The sequence below is a fragment of the Notamacropus eugenii genome, chromosome 1 (assembly GCF_028372415.1).
Source record: "Notamacropus eugenii isolate mMacEug1 chromosome 1, mMacEug1.pri_v2, whole genome shotgun sequence".
NCBI lineage: Eukaryota > Metazoa > Chordata > Mammalia > Diprotodontia > Macropodidae > Notamacropus > Notamacropus eugenii.
The window spans coordinates 483775266-483796836 of record NC_092872.1 but is presented as its reverse complement, the minus strand read 5'-3'; the positions used below and the strand labels follow the sequence as shown (position 1 = coordinate 483796836).

The 21571-nt window shown below is 38.2% G+C and overlaps 1 protein-coding gene across 1 annotated transcript in view; it reads left to right on the top strand.

The window, feature by feature from the left end:
• The window catches only part of MED27 (mediator complex subunit 27), a 243898-nt gene that overhangs the window by 202216 nt on the left and 20111 nt on the right, over positions 1-21571 (top strand). Inside the window, exon 5 of the mRNA XM_072632774.1 lies at positions 10273-10380. Coding sequence (XP_072488875.1) covers positions 10273-10380 — 108 coding nt within the window. The remainder of the gene's footprint in view (positions 1-10272; positions 10381-21571) is intronic.

Sequence of the window (21571 nt, the reverse complement as noted above, 5' to 3'; positions counted from 1 at the left end):
AAAACCTCATTTAAGATGAAGAAATGAGACCAAACGCTTATAGAGAAGTCTCATAGCTACAGCTCATGAATGCTTTCTTAAAGAAAGTTAGGAAGCATTGAACATGGCAAATACCAAATAATATCATGGAGTAAAAATAATTATATTTTAACAGAAACCAAGTGGTTACTGATATATCATTTCCAGGTCAGTTAAGTATATACAGTTAAATATCAACTTCTTAAAACAAATATGAAAATCAAGACCAGTTAGAAGAAAGAATAAAATTCATGAGATTTGATAATAGAGACAACTGTAGCCTTTTTAAACAAATTATTTACTCAGAAAATGGGAAATGGATAAAAGAACAGATATCAGTGCTTTCACTGTTTCTTAAGGAATGCAAATCATTGGCCAGAACAAGAAGACTGAAAAAAGCACAAAAATTGCTTCCACAAACAGATATTTTATCATCTTGCCAAGCAGAGGGAGATGACAGCCAGGAACTATATCAGTTTAGAATATGTTTATTTGTCAAATCTTATGGAGCAAGATGGTAGAAAATTATAGGCAATATTGCCTCAAAATAACAAGAAGCAATAAAAACTAAAATAAGTTCAGAGAAAGCTTGGTAAAACCCAACTAAGCTAAATAACCCTGAAGGCACTTAAGAATAAAGATAGAAGAACAGTAGATGAAAAATATAAAAAGTCTGTAGGGATTTTTTCCCATTAGTGACAATACAGCTACCACATCATAGGCTTTAATATTATAGTCCCCAGTGTTCTGTGTGAGGAAATAGAAATGGCCATGCAGAAAACAGAGATGACCAGCCATGCATTGAGGAGCTTGCTGTTGGAGGTGACTCAAGGGTAGGAGCATTGAAGGATTGATTCTCAAGTTATCTAAAAGAGTGGAAAATACCAAACCTTGGGGAGGAGGGGGAAGCACAGACTGTATTTTTACTGAGAAAGAGTAACTTCTAAGCTGCCCTGACTTTGACACTTCCTTTGTTATCTTGATCAAGTCAATGTCTGGGTGGCCTGGATTTCATCATTTAGAAAATTAAGAGGATTGACCTAGATGGTCTTTGAGAGGTTCCTTCTAGCCCTAGATCCTGTGATGATCTTATTTTCCCATATCTATAAAATCCTTATAAAAATAATCTGCACATGCATTGAGAGTATCTTGAATGAAGGTGTGAGAAGGAAACAGGCAGGTTTTACAGATAGTATTCTACAGCATACCATACTTTTACAGTCAAACAATGAACTGAGAGTTGCAGAGAATACTGTGTGTATTTTTTGTTGATTAGATAGGTGTGTACATGTATTTAACAAAATATACATGCATAAATGTGTGTCTGTGTGTACATATATATATGTGCATACATATTCTGTAGAACAAAATACCCCCTTGGAATCTTTTTCATCTCTCATTTCTTGTCCTCTCAGTTTCTTCTTCAGATGTTCTCGAGGTGACTTGGCTTAGTTGGGTTTCTCTATATACTTTATGTAAAACTTGTTTTACCTTTGCTCCTTTTGCTCTTTTATAAGACAGTAAAATATACATAACCTTCCATCATTTTCCTTTTATGTCTCCATTATAAATCCCAAAGTTAAGCAAGATCCCTTGAAAAGGGTAACAACAAAGAAAACTTCATTCCATGACCCCGATCATTTGTGTTCAGTGAGCTATAAAACAGAAAGAGATGTTCTATTCTAAGATGTATGCCATTGTCATGAAGGAAATCCAGCACAAAATTCAAATGGAAAAGGAGCAGCTAAGTGGCACAGTCGGTAAAATGCCAGGTCTGTAGTCAGGAAGACTCAACTTCCTAAGTTCAAATCTGGCCTTAGACACCTACTAACCCGTGTGACCTTGGGCAAGTCACTTAACCCTCTTTGCCTCAGTTTCCTCACTTACAAAATGAGCTAGAGAAGGAAATGGTAAACTACTCCAGATGGGGTCACGGAGACTCAGACATGATTGAAATGACTCAGCCACAACAACAACAGCACAGATAGTGAGGTTCTTTGGATAGACTTATTTGTAAATGACATTCTGCGGATTGTATCAAGCCCCAAAACTTAAAAGAGCCTCCCAAATAAAATCAGTAGTCATTTAAGAGTTGTCTTAATGATTCACACCAGAAAAACAAATGTATGAAGAAAGGCTGTTTTCAAGACTATGATCTGTAATTTAATGGGCAACCCATGAAGTTAGTATATCATGGCATAAATCTTAGACTCTGTGGATTTAGGATTTAAAATTGAACAGGGTAGGGAGAGGGGAGGAAAGGAGTCTAGTTTGTCTCTGGGAAATTGTGCAGTCATTTTAATGACTCTAACTTCTTCCTGAAACAAAGATTTATCTTTTTTGTTAACATTGATATTCTTCAGTGATTATGTATTAAATGCATGTCATGGGACTCCACTAACTGAAGGGTGATGAAGTGGCACATGGTAGTGAATAGGTTTCATTGAATTCTTAGTAAAGGATTGCACAGAAGGAATAGTATAAAAGATACCGTGACAGAGATGTAAGATCAAAAAAGTCAGTCTTACGTGAAGCATGATTTGACCTCAAAAACGCCTGACAGTATTTTCATGGATACACTGCGGAAAATGTATAGAAGTTTATAAACAGAAGTCACACAATAGGAAAAGGCATGGATAAGTTACTTTCTGTACCATTGAAGGAGAGTACTCTTGTCTGTGAGATCACCGAGCTCCATCTAAATATGGAAGAGAATATATCTACTTTGTGTAGTGTGCTAATAGTAGAGTGTTGGATTTACAGGTAGTGGGCCTGGGTTTAAATCTTGCTTCTACTTGTGAAAGACCTTGGGAAAACTACTTAACCAGAATTTCCTCTAATGAAAAATCCCTTCTTCCTACTCTAAAATCCATAATCTTATACCTGCCCTTTTGCTGAACCTTATTGATAGAGTGTGAAGAAGAAATACATTCATAGTGCTTTGCAAGCTTCCCAAGGATATTTTAATATCAACTACTGTTATTATTATTATTTCCATCCTTAAGGTGCTTACCGGGTTAGCAGGCATTTTTATTATTTCTTATATACCAACACTGTGATAAGTGCTGGGATTGCAAAGGAATAAAAAAAAAACCCAGCCCCTGCTTTCAAGGAGCTCACAGTTTAATGGAGGGAGCAACATGCAAACAAATATGTACAAATTAGATAAGTAGCAGATAAATCTAATTTAATCTTAAAAGGAAGCTTCTAACATTTAAAGGAATCAGAGAAAAGCTTCTTGTAAAAGGGGAGATTCTAATTGGGACCTGAGACCTTAAGAAAACTAAGGAAGCAAGAACGCAAAGATAAAGAGGGAGAGAATTTAAGGTATGAGGGATAGCCAGTGAAAATGCATGGAGCCAAGAGGTGGAATGTCTTGTGCAATTTATAGTAAGGAGACCAGTCACCAGTTTGAGAGTACATAGGAGGGAATAAGGTAAAATGAAGACTGCAATGGTAGGAAGGAGGACACCTTATGACATTGTTTAAAAACTAAACCGAGGGTTTTATGTTTGATTCTTGAGGCAATAGGCTGCCACAAAGCTGCCACTGTAGTTTATTGGATAGGGGAATGATATGGTCTGACTTGCACATTGTAGAAAGACCAATTTGGCAGCTGAATAGAGGAGGGACTGGAATGGGGGCAAACATGAGGCAATAAAACCAACTAATAAAAGGCTGTTATGATTGTCCAGATATAAGGTGATAAGGGCTTGTACTTACATAAGGGCATATTTGAAGAAAGGGGCCATACATTCAAGGTATTATAAAGACAGCATCTTAAAGACTTGTCAAATCGGATAAGAGGGATATGAGAGTGAAGAGATGAAGATGAACGGAGATTATGAGCCTAATTGGAAAGCTGATGAGAACTGTAGGCAGATTGTAGAAGGTGATTTCAGAGTGTTGAACCGTGAAAGGAAAAAGAGAGGATAATAGCAGAGTTAGATGCATCAGGTAAGAGTTTTTTGAGGATGAAGTAGACATGAGCGTGTGTGTAGGCAGTTGGGAAGTAGTGGATAGAGAAGCTGAAGATTAATGAAAATGGAGATAACAGGAGTCAATCTGCTGGAGAAGACAGGTTATAACAGGTTCACTGTATATGTAGAGAGGTTTACCTTGGCAAAGAGAAGGGTCCCTTCTTCATGCAAGTCAGGGACGAAGGAAGAGAGAGTATGGTAGAAGGTATTTGAGTGATCTGAGATGAGGAGGCAGGGATATGATGGAGTTTTCAGTGAGTGGTCTCTATTTTTTTCACTGAAATATTGACAAGATTCTCAACTGAAAGTGTGGGAGAGAAGAAAAGCCAGGGGAGGTCTGAGGAGATTTGGAAATGTTTGGAAGAACTTCTCTGGTGAGTGCGATAGTAAATTGATTAGGGAGGCATAAAAGGATTGTCTTGCTGAAGGGATAATCCATTTGAATACTATTGCCAAAGTTCCCAAAGGAATACATAGACTTGTCAAATGTATATTTGGAACCAACATTATAAACCATGAAAGATGTCAGTAAGGTGCAGAAAGAGGTGCCAAATGGTATCTTTCACTCACTACCTAGTTTTAGATCATAGATCCAGGGTGGAGTAAGGAGGAGACCTGCACGTGTAACATTGAAAGACAAAGAGCAGTCAGTCCATTGCACTAGGCTGTCTACTGAACGAGAAGCACAAACCCCAGGAGAAGAGGGAGATCTCATATATAGCTTCTGGTCCCCTCTGAAGCCTGCAGAGACCCAAAGAGAAGCCTACAGTTCTATTACTCTGAACCAGCAGACTTCCTGAAAGTGCTGACTAATAGTGACAGACCTGTCGTGTGTACCCAAACCCACCCAGGTCAGGAACTTGCAGAGCTCCAACCAGGGGGGCAGCAATCAGACTTTACTCTGGATCAGGCCCCTTTGGGCACTCTGAAAGCTTGCAGGTCCGTTCCTGAGGTATTGGAAGAACATAATGTTTAATACCTCAAGAAAGCAGCAACACGAACAGCCCAGACATCCTGCCCAACCTATAAAGCCTATCTCTAATACAAGTCCAAAGTCAGGAAGCAGGCTGAAAGAATAAGCAAACGAAAAAGAATTCCACCGAAAAAGCTATTATGGTGACAGACTTGCTTAAGACACAAACACGGAAGAAGGAAATGTCTTGAAAACATCTATAAGTAAAGCCTCAAAGAAAAACACAGCTTGAGCACAAATTCAAATAGAATTCCTGAAAGGGAAGCTATTAAATTTTAAAAGCATTAAAACTTTTTCTAAATGAAAAGACAACGTTCAAGAAAAAAATTAGAAAAGAGATGAGAGATATAGAAGAAAGAATTTAAAGGGGAATTTACAGCTTAGCAGAAGAGGAACAAAACTTTGCCCAGTTAGAAGCTGATGACTTCATGAAGCAACAAGAAATATTAAAACAAAATCAAAATTCTGGGGGATTGGGAAGAAGAAAATGCAAAATATATTCTAGTAAAACAACTGACTTAGAAAACAGATCAGAGAGACTGGACTACTAAAAGCCATGAACAAAAAGAACCTAGACATCTTTCAAGAAATCAAAAAACTGCATAGATCTCTTAGAAGCAGTAGGTGAAGTGGAAATAGAACATATTCACCTATGAGGCGAAATTTCAAGTGAAAATTCTCAGGAGTGTTATAGCCAAAATCTAGAGCTTCCAGTTAAAGAAAAAGTAGTGGCAACATCCAGAAAGAAAGAATTCAAGTATCAAGGAGCCACAGTCAAAATCACACACTATTTAGCAATCATCACTTCAAAGGAATAGAAACTTGGATTATGATCTTCTAGAAAGTGGAGGATATAGGCTTTGCTGAGAATAACTCAGCAAAACATTGTAATCTTAAAGGGGGGAAATGGATCTTTGAAATAAAGGACTTCCAAGAATTTCTAATGAAATGACCTTAAAGAGTTGCCTAGAAATCTTGAAGTACAAACACAGGAGTTAAGAGTAACATAAAAATGTCATCATGAATCAAATAAGAAACTGAACAAGGAAAATCATTTACATTTGAATATGGGGGAGGTAATAAATGTGTTGCTTCTGAACTCTCTCTACATCAAGGGTCAAAGAGGGAGTTGAGTTAGAGAAGGCCAGGAAGTAGTCCTCTTATGTTTATATATTAAAAGAATAGAAAGAGAGGAGAAGAGGAATAAATTAGTTAGGGGAAAGGAGAGGAACATTAATGTTAACATTAATTAACATTTAGGAAAATTATCTCACATAATGGGGTTATACAAGTAGAAGTCTGTGCAAACAAGATCTCAGTCTCATCTGAACTGGTCAAGAGGGAAGAATGCACACAGTGGGGTACAGAAATACATTTCACTCAACAGGGAAGTAGGAATAGAAGAGAAAAGAGAAAGGGGAATGTGGAAAGAAGTGTAGATTAAGGGAGGAATTAGTCCTAAGCAAAGCAAACTCTAAGATGTACAAAAACACTTCTGTCTCTTTTTGAATAGAATTGGAAACTCAGAGGCTACTTATCAATTGGAAAATGGCTGAAGAAGACATATAGAAATGCAGTGGATTATTAGCTTGTTATAAGAAATTATATAAAGAATGGTTTCATAGAAAAACTGGGACGAATTATATGAACTGATGCTGAGTGAAGTGAGCAGAACCAGGAAAACAACTTGTACAAAGGCAGCAATTTTGTAAAGACAAATAACTTTGTTTAGTGTAATGACCAACCAGGATTCAGAGGACTCATGATAAAACATACTACCTACCTTCTAATAGTGAGGTGAAGGACTCAATGTAAAATGAACCTTTTTTTCATGACCTGTGGGGAAATGTTTGCTTGACTATACATGGTTGTAATAAGGTTTTGTCTTTCCTTCTTTCTCAGTGGGAGAGTTGGGGAGTAGAAAGGAGAAAAGTAGATTTGTACTGACTGGGGGGAAAAAGGGTACATAAAAAGTACCAGTTTGTGTTTTTTTAAACTGAGAAAGTATCTTTTGAGCTGGAATTTAATTTAAATTGCCCTCCTTTTCTTCACAGTGTGGCAAAAATCAAGATTTCCTGATTCAAGGCCAGGGGTTTCTTAATCTTTTTTTTTTTTTTTTAATGTTATGAACTCATTTTGAAGTCTTATGAAGCCTAGGAACCCTTTTTCAGAATAATCATTTTAAATGCATAAAATAAAATAAATAGAATTGTAAAAGAAAGCAATTTTATTGAAATAGTTGTTCAAGTTGTTTTAAACCAAATTCATGTACCCCAGGATTAAGAACCCCTGCTCTAGGCTAACTAAAATAGATAATCTTTCCGCAATTTCTTCATCTGTAGAATGGGCATGATAATATTTATTTGTATCACCTATCTTGCATTGTTGTTGTAGGGAAAGTACTTTAAACTATACATTACCATATGTGTGACCTTTGCAAATATTGCTAAAGCTTCAAAGATCAAGATTCAGTGAAAACCTTTTTCTTTCACCTTCATTACCGTCAGCTACCAAATCTTCCCCAGAATGCATCAGTTCATCTTTGGACTCCAGTGTTAAAAGTGTAAAAGACTATAAAAGAGACATTTAAAATTTGCTGGAACACTTTTTTGTTTATTTCTATCAAATTCCAACTTTAAAACTTGGAACTTGCACTGATTGGCTCTGTTTATCCGTCCCATGAAGGGATAGTCAGATGTTGGCTTATAGAAGCTCTCTCTAGTCCCTACGTTTGCTTAAAGAGAACTCAAGCGTGCTTCTGCAAAGGACTGCCCTGAAGGAGAGGTGGTAAAGGGCAATCCATTGAGTTTATTACTAAATCTACTAAACGACAACATTATTACTTAATTTGTTAATAGCTAATATCTATCTCAAAAGCATAATCATTGATCTATGTATCTTCTGGACTTATATTGAAGAAATGATTTTTGGCTACATAAGATATTTGAGGTAATAGATATAAAAAAAAGAGTACAGAAACATTCAAAGCACTGCCTCAGTGTTGGGGGAGACAGTTAATGGGCTTCATTGGATGCAGCATTTCACTGATCTGAACTCTTCTTCCAGTGGTGCTGTTTGGGATCTTTTGTGACTTCTAATCTATGTGATCCATATCTGTGCATTTTCGTAAATATCCACAGTGTATTTTCATAAACCACACACAGTGTGTGGAGACTTTCTTCTTCTGGTTCCTTTTTAATATTTGAGGGGCTCATAGCCTTGTGGACAGGGAGCTGGCCTTGGAAGCACCAGGTCCTATGCTAAGCCCTCGAGGAGCTCACAGTTTAATAGGAGAAACAATATGCAAATGACTGTACAAACAGACTGTGTGTAGGATAAATAGAAAAGAATCAAAAGCACTAGAATTGAGAGGTTGGCAAAGGCTTCTTGTAGCTGGGACTTGAAGCCAGGCATAGATATGAAGAGAGAACAGAATGATCCAGGCATGGTGAACAGCCAGTGAAAATACTGGGAGTCAGTAGGTGGAGTGTCTTCTTTAAAGAACAATAAGGAGGTCAGTGTCACTGGATCACTGGAATATGTTGGAGGTGGGGAAAGGGGAGGGGTATGTATGGTGTAAGAAGGCTGTAAAGGCTACAGACATCGAGTAGGATTTTATGTTTGATCCTGGAGGTGGTAAGGAACCCCTGGAGTTTATGGAGTAGGAACTTGGAATGACATGGTTAGGACTGTACTTTAAGAATATCACTTTGATAGCTGAGTGGAAGACAGATTGGAGTGGAAAGAGATTTGTGGCAAGAAGATAGGTGTGAGGTGATAAGGACCTGTGCCAGGGTGGCAGGAGCGCCAGGGCTGTATGAAAGAAATGTTAGGAAAGCAAAAAAGCTAGACCTTGACCACAGATTGCTTATGGGAATCAGAGATAGTGAGGAGTCAAGGATGACACCCCAGCCTGAGTGACTGGGAGGGTGACAATCCCCTCAAAATTATTAGGGAAGTCAGGAAGGGGAAATTATTTGGGGGAAAACATAATGAGTTCAGTTTGGGACATGTTGAGTTGAAGATGTATATGGGACATGTATATGTCTGAGATGCAAGTCTGGAGGCCAACTAAGAAGTTTGGACTGTATTCCCTGTGCTGCCTAACTTCCTGTATGTAGTATGGAAACTGTAGAGGTGGTTGAGTTGTTTTAAGCTGTTGTCTTCATCTGGCCAAATTATACCCATAGTACTTCTTATCTTCCTCCAGTTAAATACTGTTCTTATGCCTCATTGGAAAAGCCTATTTAATGGTTAGAGTACTATGTAGAAAAGTAATTTAACATTAGGGCTCTGCCGCTTAATTGTATTGTGTCTTAGGTAATGATTTTACCTCAGTTGTCTCATCCATGAAATGGGAATAATAAGCACTTCACTTAAATATAGGGAACTGATTTTATACTTTTCACTTTCTCTTTTCCAACAAATATCCATTAACTTTTTCCCTGGGACACATGACTGCATTTCTTTTTCCTTGGGTCTCTTTTTCATTCACAACCCACACTTAGGTTCTAGCACAATTGAAAATATAAAAGGATTTATGGGCATTTCTCAGGATACAATCTTGTAATGAGCGTAAAAGTCAGCCATTTCCATTTTACTTTTGGATTCATTTTTAGAAATTGCATGTTCATCCTGACCAGCTTTTCTTATAAATGTATAGTTCATCTACAAGGTCTGTTTAATATTCTCTACCTTGTGCTTGCCATGTGTCCCTGATTGTGCATATGCCCACCTCTCTCTTTTGGCCGCCATTATAATCTGGACAGGCTGGTCAAAAGGAACACAGACTTGCTCACTATACCTTGGAGCCCAGAATTGTAGGCGTGCTCACCCCACCCCTCCCATGCTTGAATAAGGTAATTTTAGGGCAGATGAAAGGAAGAATTACTTTACACAGTAGGTAGTAAACATATGGGACTCCTTCCCCTGAAAGGTTATACAAGCTGAAAATATAAATAGGTTCAAAATGTGTTTTACTGAACTAGTGGGTAATTGATCCAAAAACAGTTATGAAGGAAATTTGCTGCTATCACTGGGCTTTTTAGAGCGATGTCAAGAAAGACAACTGTGGAATTATCTCATGAAACACCCCTCAGTACTACTGTCAGAGATTATGTGGGTGGATAGAGCATCAACTTAAACTATCTTCTGAAAAAGATGTTCTGAACTCTGTGATTAACTGAGGCAACCTTTGCGCTACATAAATGTGAGGTGCTGATCGTGATGGTGTTGGTAGCAGTGTTGTTATTATTTGTATGATTAAACATTAAATTTCCTGTTGTTATCCTCTTTTGATAGGTTACTTTAGGAAAAGTCCTGAAAGTCATTGTGGTCATGAGGAGCCTCTTCATTGATCGAACAATTGTGAAAGGATACAATGAAAATGTATACACAGAAGATGGAAAGGTAGGGTGTTGTGCCTTGTTTTTCAGGGGCAGAAGGTTCTTATACATTCACACACATATAATGTTTTTGTTCAGCCCAGAAAAATGTAGTCGATGCCCAAATGAAATGATGAGCAGCCAAAGCTGATGTTTTTGTAAAGTATATGGCTTTATATTTTACACCCTTGCTTGGATTTTTCATCCTCAAGCTTCTGCTTTTCTTTAAACCCTATGCCCTTAGTTGAATTTCTAATTTATCACCTTAGACCCCAGTTGCCTCATTAAACATGTCTTCTGAGGAAACAGATTTTTTCCCCCAGCCTGGCTGCACATTAATAGCCTATGGTTCAGACTTTTGTTTTTGCCAGTATCATAAGGAAATTGGGGGTTAGTTTTAAGCACAATTTGAAGATCCTTCTTCTCCGAAACTCCCAAGTAGCCCTGAGGATGTTGCATATCTGTAATAACAGCTGCTATTTAAAAAAGAGAACTTATTTCTAAGAATGGATTATGTATGAAAAGTTCACCTACCTTGAATCCCTAATTTCTTTTGACTGAATTTACTCCAAATGGTTCAGTGGTACACATCAGAAGGTGAGCCTTACACTCTTTTCGTTTCTTTTTTTTTTTTCCAGAGTGAAATACTCCCCCCTGCCCCTTTTTTAGACACTAGCCCAACTTGTGCTGGTCACTTTCAAACACTTGCGCCTGGCCCCCATGAGCTTTATAGCTTCTTCTTCTTGTAATGATTCCCATTAAAGTAATAAGTTCATTAGAGCTAGCCAGGCATTCAGAACCCAAAGGCCATGTTATAATGAGGATAGAATATTTTTCAAAAAGAAGTAATAACTCTAGCTTAACATACAGCAAGTTTGTTATAACAGAGGTGAGAATATAAGGTAGTGACACATACATATGTGTACACACGTGTAAATACATAAATATGTGTTTATGTATGTGTATATGTGTATATATCTTCTAGAGCCACTTATTTCCAGGATTCTATCGTTGCTCAAGATATTTTGTGACTCCTTCCTTTCAATTTGCCTTCAGAATCTATATCATGTTCTTTTTAATATTTTTAACAGTGACAATCTTTGTCTTTTGTGGGTGGATTTTGAATTTTGGAAACTGCCGTAAGTCCTTCAAACCAGTGATTAAGTGGTGTCTTGCTGGTTTGGGTCCAAAGTATTGCTTGTGTGTGCCTTGAAGACTATCTGAGTTCTAAAAGAGTTCTGAATGTGGTGGGGGTTTTTCAAAAATACCAGCAGAAACAGTGGAATGAGTAACTGAATAATCTCCCAAAGTGATTTCTTTGAAGGACAGTGCCCATTTGGATGTGCAAATTCCCTTCTGTGGGTGTGGGTGTGGGTGTGGGTGTGTGTGTGTGTGTGTATCTCAGTATATCATTATTAAAAAGTCAAAACTAGTGTGAGACGCAGTCCCTGACCTTATAAAGATTATGGTCTATTTGGGGAGACAAGATTAGTTAAATTGTAATACAGAAGTCAAATAAAATTAGCAGGACATGATTACAAGGTAATATATGGTTGGTTTCCAAACGTGTTGTCAAGACAGCCCAAACTCAAGAAATGGTGAGGAGCTCAGAACTCCCTAAGATATCAGAGTGTTTGTATTCTTGGGGTGCCTCAGTAGCAGCTCACCAGTTGGAAGCTGGTGTGGATGAAACATCAGGAGTCAGAAGATTTCAAGTCAGAAGAGCTGAGTTTGAAGACAATTCTGCTGATATGAGCAAGTCACATAAATCCTCTAGTTGAACTGGGTCAGTGGTTATCAGCCTTTTTGAATGTAAAGACTCATTTTAAACATATTTCCCCCCCCCAAAAAAAACTTTGACCTTGACAGTTATAACTACTGTTTACTAAGAGACTTCATGATGATAAAAAGCTACTTTGAATTCAGTAAAGCTTTTAAATGTTTATATTTTATTAATCACAAAAGCATTCATTTGGAAAATAATACATAAGTAAAATCTATAATTTATTCAGTCTGCATAAAGTACTTTTGCTCAGTATAGAGTGATAACTACTTATTTTGTTGTAGCTTAAGACCCAAATGACAGTGTTTTGTGTGCATGTGTATCCTTGTGTCTTCTGCAGTAACTTGGTAGCACCTCTGTTCTTGTCTGACATGTTGGGAAAAAGAAAAAAGGGTCTTTAAGGTCTTGTCTAGTTTTAAATCCTATACTACATCTATTTATGTAAAACATCGAAACAGTTGATAAATGACACAGTTAAATAGCAAGTTGAATTGTATGGGTACCATCATAGCATCAGAGTTTAGATACCATCAATTTCTAACGAGCTTATTTCATCAGTAGCAGATCCAGTGCAAAAACAAAATAACATAAAGAAAAGGAAATGAGTGCTGAAAAGACAAAGGATTATTTTTTGGCAGAAAAAGTTTTGTGTTTCAAGAGGATGTGGTTCTGTTGTCCTGCATACCCAGTGGCCCGCCAAAGGATTCCCTCTACATACAAAGGATGTTTTCCTCTACTTTTTTCTCAGGCCACCTGAAATCCTTTGGCCAGCCATAAGTGGCCTGGAGGCCAGTGCAGGCTTATTCTAAGCTTAAAGAAGGGAATGAGAAAACAATGTCAAGATGAAAATAATATTTTTATTTAGTATTTTACTGTTTATTAAATCTTTTCACAGTCATTGGCATTTAATCTCCAGAACAACTTTGTAAGGTAGTCAGTAAATATGTTATTAGCTGCATTTTACACATAAAGAAACTGAGGCCCACAGAGGTTAATCTACTCAGCTAGTAAGGTCACATGGCTAGTAAAGGTGGAGCCAGGATTCTCTGACTTTCAACATCTTTATACTATAGTAGTTCTTTATAAAAGTGAGAATTGTAGAAGAAAAAGAAAGATTAGAGAGGAATCATAAAATATAAAATGTTAGAGCCAGAAAGAACTTTAGAGATCATTTAGCCCAGACCCTTCATTTACATGTGAAGAGTTTAATCAAGCAACAGCCTAAGTTTCATGTCTACTCTAAAAGATTATCTGTCACAAGCTCTGACAGTTGCCAAATCAGGAATTATGCCAAGAAAGTAACTAAGATGGCCATACCTTTTGCCCCAGAAGTCATACCACTAGGCATATGCCTCAAGGTCATCAAAAACAAGAAGGTCCAATATATACACCTACATATTGAAAGCAGCGCTTTTTATAGTTGCAAAGAAGTTGAAGTAAAATAAATGCCTTTCATTTAAGGAATAGCTAATAAAATATGGTACTTGAATGCAGTTCATGTGCCATACAAAATGATGAATATGAAAAATACAGAGAAGCACTGGAAGACTTAGATTGACTGAAGACAATTGTAGTACAACCAGGAAAACTTTATACACATTGATTACAATAATGTCAATGAAAAACAGCAGCAACAGCCAGAAGAAATTTAATGTTGTATGATTTAATGATCCACCTTGACCCCAAAGAAGACAAAAGAAAATGCATGCACCCTCCTCCATTCTTTGAAGAAGTGAGTGCTATGAGAGGGAGAGGTTGCATATCCCAGCAGATTTGGTTTATGTATTGATGGCTTTTGCCAAACTACTTTTTTTCCCCCTCTCCTTTTTTCTTCTTTAAGGGATGGCTTTTTGAGGATGGGAAAGAACAGAGATAGACTTGAAAATGACAGTGCAAAATATATCAACTAAAAGCATTTTTTTTAAAGACCTCTGGAAGAAGGACTGGAAAATAGCTTTATATTTCAACATTCTGAGACCTGAGTCTCACTATACTGAGTCACAAATGTGGTACTAAACCTGGCTTCTACCCTCTTTTTACATAAATCAAAGTCAGCCACATCTATGAGCCTAAATGATAACCAGAACTCAGACCTAGAAATAGCAAAATAGACAGACCTGAATTAGTACATTTTTTTTAAAGTTGCATTAGCCAAACATGGTAGAGAGCTCTCAAGTGGTCAGTCTGCCCAAGATCTAATTGTAGCTGACTTGTTTAGTTTCCTTCCTTTCCAAGCACTTCATAGAGTCACCAGGTTTAAGCTGTGGATAAAAATAAAATTCAAGCAGACATTATTAATGCTATTTTTGAATTTTACACACATATGTATATGTTCAAGTGAATTCAGGTATGGAAAGATCTGGCACATTCTAAATGATAAGGCAACATTTTGAAAGAACTGTTTGAGGGAGAAGGTGTGGTCTGGCATGGTGGATGGACTACCTACTGAACAAATTGTTGTTTGCACACTTGACTGTTTAAAAAGATGTGAGATTGCTTTTGACTGACTGACTACTCAGGTGCTATTTTAATAGTTGCCATTGCTGCAAAACCCAGCAATATCACAGAATCCTAGAGTTGGAAGGAACCACAGTGGACATCCAGTCTAGCCTGTAGCCGAACAGGAAATTTCTCTATAATTTGACAAATGTTCATCCAGCTTCCAATTAAAGACCTCCAGTGATGAGGAGCTCACTACTTCCAGAAGCAGCCCATTCCACTTTGGATAATTCTGTCTTTGGGGAAACGTTTCCTTGTATCAAGCTGAAATGTGTCTTTCTGCAACTTCTCCCCTTTAATTCTCTGTAGGGCCAAGCAGAACAAAGTCTCCTACTTCTTCCACATTGCAACCCATAGTAAAAACTAAATATTCCTAATCTGTAACACCTCCCTCCCCAATATTCCCCTTTTTAGAACATTTCTGTTCTTTTTAATGGATCCTGACCTATTATAGTCTCCAAATCCTCTCTTCCCCCTATCCTGGTCATCCTCATATATCAAATGGCACTACCAACAAACTAGCCAAGCATATTGCCATACACACACACACACACACACACACACACACACACACACACACATAGTAGGGATGTTGGACACCAATTTTGCTGCAGTTGAGATTGTTCCTAATCTGTCATATCCATCATATACTAATACATTTTAATCAGCTCTTTTGCTAACATGATGACTATATATACAGGTACCATTTCTGTTTTACATAGCTAACCAATACATTCCTCAGAAGAATTCTAGAATACAGTAGCCATTATAGCTATCATGTTGCAAAAATAGTAACAGAAGGTTTAAGCCTCTTGCTTTTTCCATTAAGCAAATTCTTTATAAGCAAGCATAAGTAGCCTAATTCTACTCATCAGAACAAAAATGCACCAGGATTTTTAGTGCTATGCTGACCCACTACTTTTCTGTGATCATAGAAACAAGGAGAGCCATGACGTGGCACATTTAATGCTGGGCACTTAAACTGAATATCTGGCCAGAGTCCTAATTTTGCAGCAGTTGGATGTAAAACTAAGTGTCTCAGTTGAATTAGTCTTATTAGGGGATTTGGGTTATGTTAATGCTATAGCTTCATTAATTACCCCATATCAATAAAAAAAAAAAAGCAGCCTTTAGCCTCCTAGTGTTGGAGAGGGAAAGAAACGGTCGAATCAAAGGCAGCCTTCAAAGACTGCTGGAGCTGTCTCTAGGGTGACTTCTGATCCTTGCATTCTTTCCACTTCAAAGTTGGGTGTACGTGTGTTCGGGTTGAGGGGGAGGGGGAGGCGTGAATCTGATTTCTCTAATAAGTGTTGGCACTAGCCCTGTTTGATATTAGATGCAGGGAACATTTTGATTTGTTATCGTCTTTGAAATCATTCTGACGACCTTCAGAAAATGGTCTCTTGTTACCTACAATTGGGGGACAGATGGGGGATGGGTAGTTGAAGGAGGTGAATGAGAAGGGGCAGTGAGAGGAGGGAAAAAATCCCAATTTAATTCACATTCAGAGGATGCCCTGAAATTGTGCTTTCAGCAGGTTTTGTTTTGTTTTGTTACAAATGTACGTCTTGATTGAAAGTGAAAAGTTGAAGAACAATAGACCTGTAACAATGCATTCTTTAGTACTATTACTGCCACCTTTTTTATTTTCCTGGGGGAGGGTGGACAGGCATATAAGATGCCTGAATATGAGTTTCTTATTTTGAAAACTTAAGTCACCCTAGAGCTTGAAAAAATTGACTACTATTGCTGTTTTTAGCCCTGCAACAAATCTGAGCTTTTATCACCTGTTGACTTTTTTTATGTACTAAATATAGGCTTTGAAAGTTGAAATCTCTTTGGAGAATAATAAGTTTCTTATGAAGAGCCACTTGTGACTAACTTTTGACTGTTGACATCTACTACCTTTTGTATTTTTTCCTAATTGAACACGCAAATAAAACTTTGAAAAGTCCCCTAAATTTTCAGCAGCGATATATGTGAAAATTATACACATAAACACCATGAAGTATTTCAGAAAGAGCAATGAATTTGGGATCCAAGGATCTGGGTACGGATCCCAGATCTGGATCTTGCTTTCTTTGTGGTTTTAAGTTACCTAATCTCTTGGGTCTCCATTTCTTCATCTATAAAGGGGTTAAACTAGATGGGGTGGGAACCTGCAGCCTCAAGGCCATATGTAGCCCTCTAGGTCCTCAGGTGCAGTCTTTTAACTGAATCCAATCTTCACAGAACAAATCCCCTTAATAAAAGGATTTGTTCTGTAAATCTTGGACTGGGTCAAAAGACCTCACTCAAGGTCCTGCAAGGCCGCATGTGGCACTTGAGGCCACAGGTTTCCTACCCCTGATGATCTCAAAGGTTCCTTTCAGCCTCAAATCCTTTGACTTGCAGTGCCGTAGAGACTCCCCCAAAGTATGTGCTTCAGATTAGAAAAGTTAGTGAATAATTGAATAAACGGAAAAAAAATTAATGACTTGAAAAGTATTTATTTGATGTTTACTGTGTTCCAAGCACTGGGCTAAGTGCTGAGTATACAGATAGAAATTGAGGGAGACAATACACATGATAGTACAGCTGCAGAATAAATGGAAAGACTTAAAAGATAGTCTTAAGGGGTGCTGCTGCAGAGTGGTTGGCAAGTTCCGTGGGTCCTTAGAATACTTGATGACATTTCATTTTCGGAAATTGCACTGCATCTTGATTCCTCTCTTTTTAGAAAACAAACTCATTGGATCAATGTTTTGGTTTTTGGATTTGTTGTTGGTTCGCCTGTGTAGCAGTGACCTCCCATGTGAAAAGAAAGGTACTTACATGATAAGAACAGATTTTTTAAAAGTAATTGATGATCTTTGGAATTTGCTTTGACTTTAAGAAATAGCCCATTCATGGTCCTAAAGTTTCCTTATGTTACGTAATACTATGTATAATTCTATTCCTAAGAGTTCAGATTACAGATTTAGCTATCAGTGGTCGTAATGCTGGCCTATCCATTTTTTAAGTCTTCCTAATATCCTGGGTTGTCTGTTTAGAGGCACTTCACATTCTTTGCTCTAGAACTATAGTTCAAAGTGTTCTCATTCAGTAAACTAAAAATTTGCAGCCTCCAACATCAGAGAATGGTTTATCCATGAATTTTGGAACCAGCAAAAATTGGTCGCCATGCCCTTGTTAGCTGAGCTCAAGTTAATAAACTATGCGGTGGTACCAGCACAGAATCTCTGAAATGAATTTTCAGAAATCTTCCTGGCCCTGAAGAAAGGAAGGACATTAACTCCAGACCCTCATTTAGATGTCTGTCTTTGGCATATAGCAGAAAATTCAATGTAAACTGTCTGCTATGCATTCATTGTAAAATAGAGAAACCCATTGTCACTAGATCCCATTCTAACCAATTTGGATTGATTAAATAGACCATGTTGTTTTAAATCTTTCTGGCCCCAATATCTTTGAAAGTCCTTGGATATTGAAGAGTATATTTAAACTTCTGTTGGGGAACAATGACCTAACAATGTTTTATAAGTTCTCATTTAGGCTGGGACTCTGAATTACATCTAAGAATATTTCTCGGGGTGGAGCCAAGATGGCGGAGTAGAAACACACAAATACGCTAGCTCCGAACCCACAGCCCATAAAATATCTGTAAAAAAGAACTGCCAATAAATTCTGGAGCAGCAGAAGCCACAGAACAGCAGAGCGGACAAGATTTCTGTTCCAGAGAGCCTGAAAACCTCTCGCAAAAGGTTCTTCGTGCTGCGGACGTGGAGCAGAGCCCAGCCCTGCGTTGGCCTCCCAGCGCCGAGAGGAGCAGATCTGAGCAGGGAGCAGATCCAAGCAGGCTTCAGGGACAGAATCTCTAGCAGCCGCGTGGGTCCCTCCACCCACAGGTGACAAGGGTCGGTGAGAGGGTCTCTTTGGCGGGTCGAGAGGGGAGTGGGGTGCCCCCATAACTCAGGCCCCCTCGGGAGGCAGCAGCGGAGGTGGGAGCACACGGGGTTCCCCAAGCAGGCAGGAGCCAGGATCCATTGTTGAAGGTTTCTGCATAAACCCCTGGAGGAAACTGAGCCCAGGAGGCGGCCCTGCCCCCACCTGAGCACCTGAACTTGATCTCACACTGAATAGCAGCCCCACCCCCGCAGAAGCCCTGAGGCTGGGGAGCAGCATTTGAATCTCAGACCCCAAGCGCTGGCTGGGCGGATCTGGAGGCGAAGTGGGTGTGAAGAGGATATTCAGAAGTCAAGTCACTGGCTGGGAAAATGCCCAGAAAAGGGGAAAAAACCAAGACTATAGAAGGTTACTTTCTTGGTGAACAGGTTTCTCCTCCCTTCCTTTCTGATGAGGAAGAACAATGCTCACCATCAGGGAAAGACACAGAAGTCAAGGCTTCTGTATCCCAGCCCACTCAATGGGCTCAGACCATGGAAGAGCTCAAAAAGAGTTCAAAAAATTTTGAAAATCATGTTAGAGAGGTGGAGGAAAAACTGGGAAGAGCAATGAAAGACATGCAAGCAAAGTATGAACAGCAGGTCAGCACCCTGCTAAAGGAGACTCAAAAAAATGCTGAAGAAAATAACACCCTGAAAAATAGGCTAACTCAATTGGCAAAGGAGGTTCAAGAAGCCAGTGAGGAGAAGAATGCTTTCAAAAGCAGAATTAGCCAAATGGAAAAGGAGATTCAAAAGCTCACTGAAGAAAATAGTTCTTTCAAAATTAGAATGGAAGAGATGGAGGCTAATGACTTTATGAGAAACCAAGAAGTCACAAAACAAAACCAAAAGAATGAAAAAATGGAAGATAATGTGAAATATCTCATGGGAAAAACAACTGACCTGGAAAATAGATCCAGGAGAGACAATTTAAAAATTATGGGACTACCTGAAAGCCATGATCAAAAAAAGAGCCTAGACATCATCTTTCATGAAATTATCAAGGAAAACTGCCCTAATATTCTAGAACCAGAGGGCAAAATAAATATTGAAAGAATCCACCGATCACCACCTGAAAAAGATCCAAAAAGAGAAACTCCTAGGAACATTGTGGCCAAATTCCAGAGTTCCCAGGTCAAGGAGAAAATACTGCAAGCAGCTAGAAAGAAACAATTCAAGTATTGTGGAAATACAATCAGGATAACACAAGATCTAGCAGCTTCTACATTAAGGGATCGAAGGGCATGGAATAGGATATTCCAGAAGTCAAAGGAACTAGGACTAAAACCAAGAATCACCTACCCAGCAAAACTGAGTATAATACTTCAAGGGGAATATTGGTCTTTCAATGAAATAGAGGACTTTCAAGCATTCTTGATGAAAAGACCAGAGCTGAAAAGAAAATTTGACTTTCAAACCCAAGAATGAAGAGAAGCATGAAAATGTAAACAGCAAAGAGAAGTCATAAGGGACTTATAAAAATTGAACTGTTTACATTCCTACATGGAAAGACAATATTTGTAATTCTTGAAACTATTCAGTATCTGGGTACTGGGTGGGATTACACACACACACATGCACACGCACACACACATAGAGACAGAGTGCGCAGAGTGAATTGAAGAGGATGGGATCATATCTTTAAAAAAAATGAAATCAAGCAGTGAGAGAGAAATATATGGGAGGAGAAAGGGAGAAGTGGAATGGGGCAAATTATCTCTCATAAAAGAGACAAGCAAAAGACTTTTTTAGTTTAGGGAAAAAGGGGAGGTGAGAGAAAAACATGAAGTTTACTCTCATCACATTCCACTAAAGGAAGGAATAAAATGCACACTCATTTTGGTATGAAAACCTATCTTACAATACAGGAAAGTGGGGGATAAGGGGATAAACAGGGTCGGGGGACGATGTAAGGGAGGGCATGGGGAGGAGGGTGCAATTTGAGGTTGACACTCATGGGGAGGGACAGGATCAAAAGAGAGAATAGAAGTAGTTGGGGGCACGATAGGATGGAGGGAAATATAGTTAGTCTTATACAACACAACTATTATGGAAGTCATTTGCAAAACTACACAGATTTGGCCTATATTGAATTGCTTGCCTTCCAAAGGGAGGGACTGGGGAGGGAGGGATGAAGAGAAGTTGGAACTCAAAGTTTTAGGAACAACTGTTGAGTACTGTTCTTGCCGCTAGGAAATAAGAAATACAGGTAAAGGGGTATAGAAAGTTATTTGGCCCTACAGGACAGAGGAGAGGATGGAGACAAGGGCAGAGAGGAATGATAGAGGAGAGAACAGATTGGTGATGGGGGCAATTGGAATGCTCGGTGTTTTGGGGGGGGGGGGGGGACAAGGGGGGAGAAAATTTGGAACCCAAAATTCTGTGAAAATGAATGTTAAAAGTTAAATAAATTAATAAATTAATAATAAAAAAAAAAGACCTAAAAAGAATATTTCTCTGTAATGGGTATTTTTTTAATTAAACCAATTTCTAGGTTCTTAGATGTAGAATTTAATATATCCTTTGTATTTTTGTGTGTGGTGTGTGTATTCCTTTTTTTGCTTTTTTCTTAACTACCTCTCTTTTGTGTCTTAGTCCTTTGTGCATTGTTGGCAAGCAGGGAATGAAAATAATAGAGAATTTTGAAATTTAGAAAATTTGAAAATTAGAAAAAGCCATGGGCTTAAAATGGATGGTTAAGTTTAGTTTTCTAGTAGAGGAACATTCATGTTACTTTTTTCAGAAAAGTTAGTTTTAAAATCTAGGTATCTCATTGTCTTCTTGATAATGATTTTGGTAGAATTAAAAGATGCAAAAAACATTCTTATTCATCCTGTAATATTCCAGAGGCCTTGGGTGAGGCCGCTGCATCCATTTGATCCCTGGTACATGGCTTCCACTTAAATGGCTGTTTACTTCAGTGGAATTAATAAGTGTAGAGATAATACAGGGATTACATGTTGTACATGTTACCTAAAGATTCACCTTTACAGGACGTTGAAATTCCC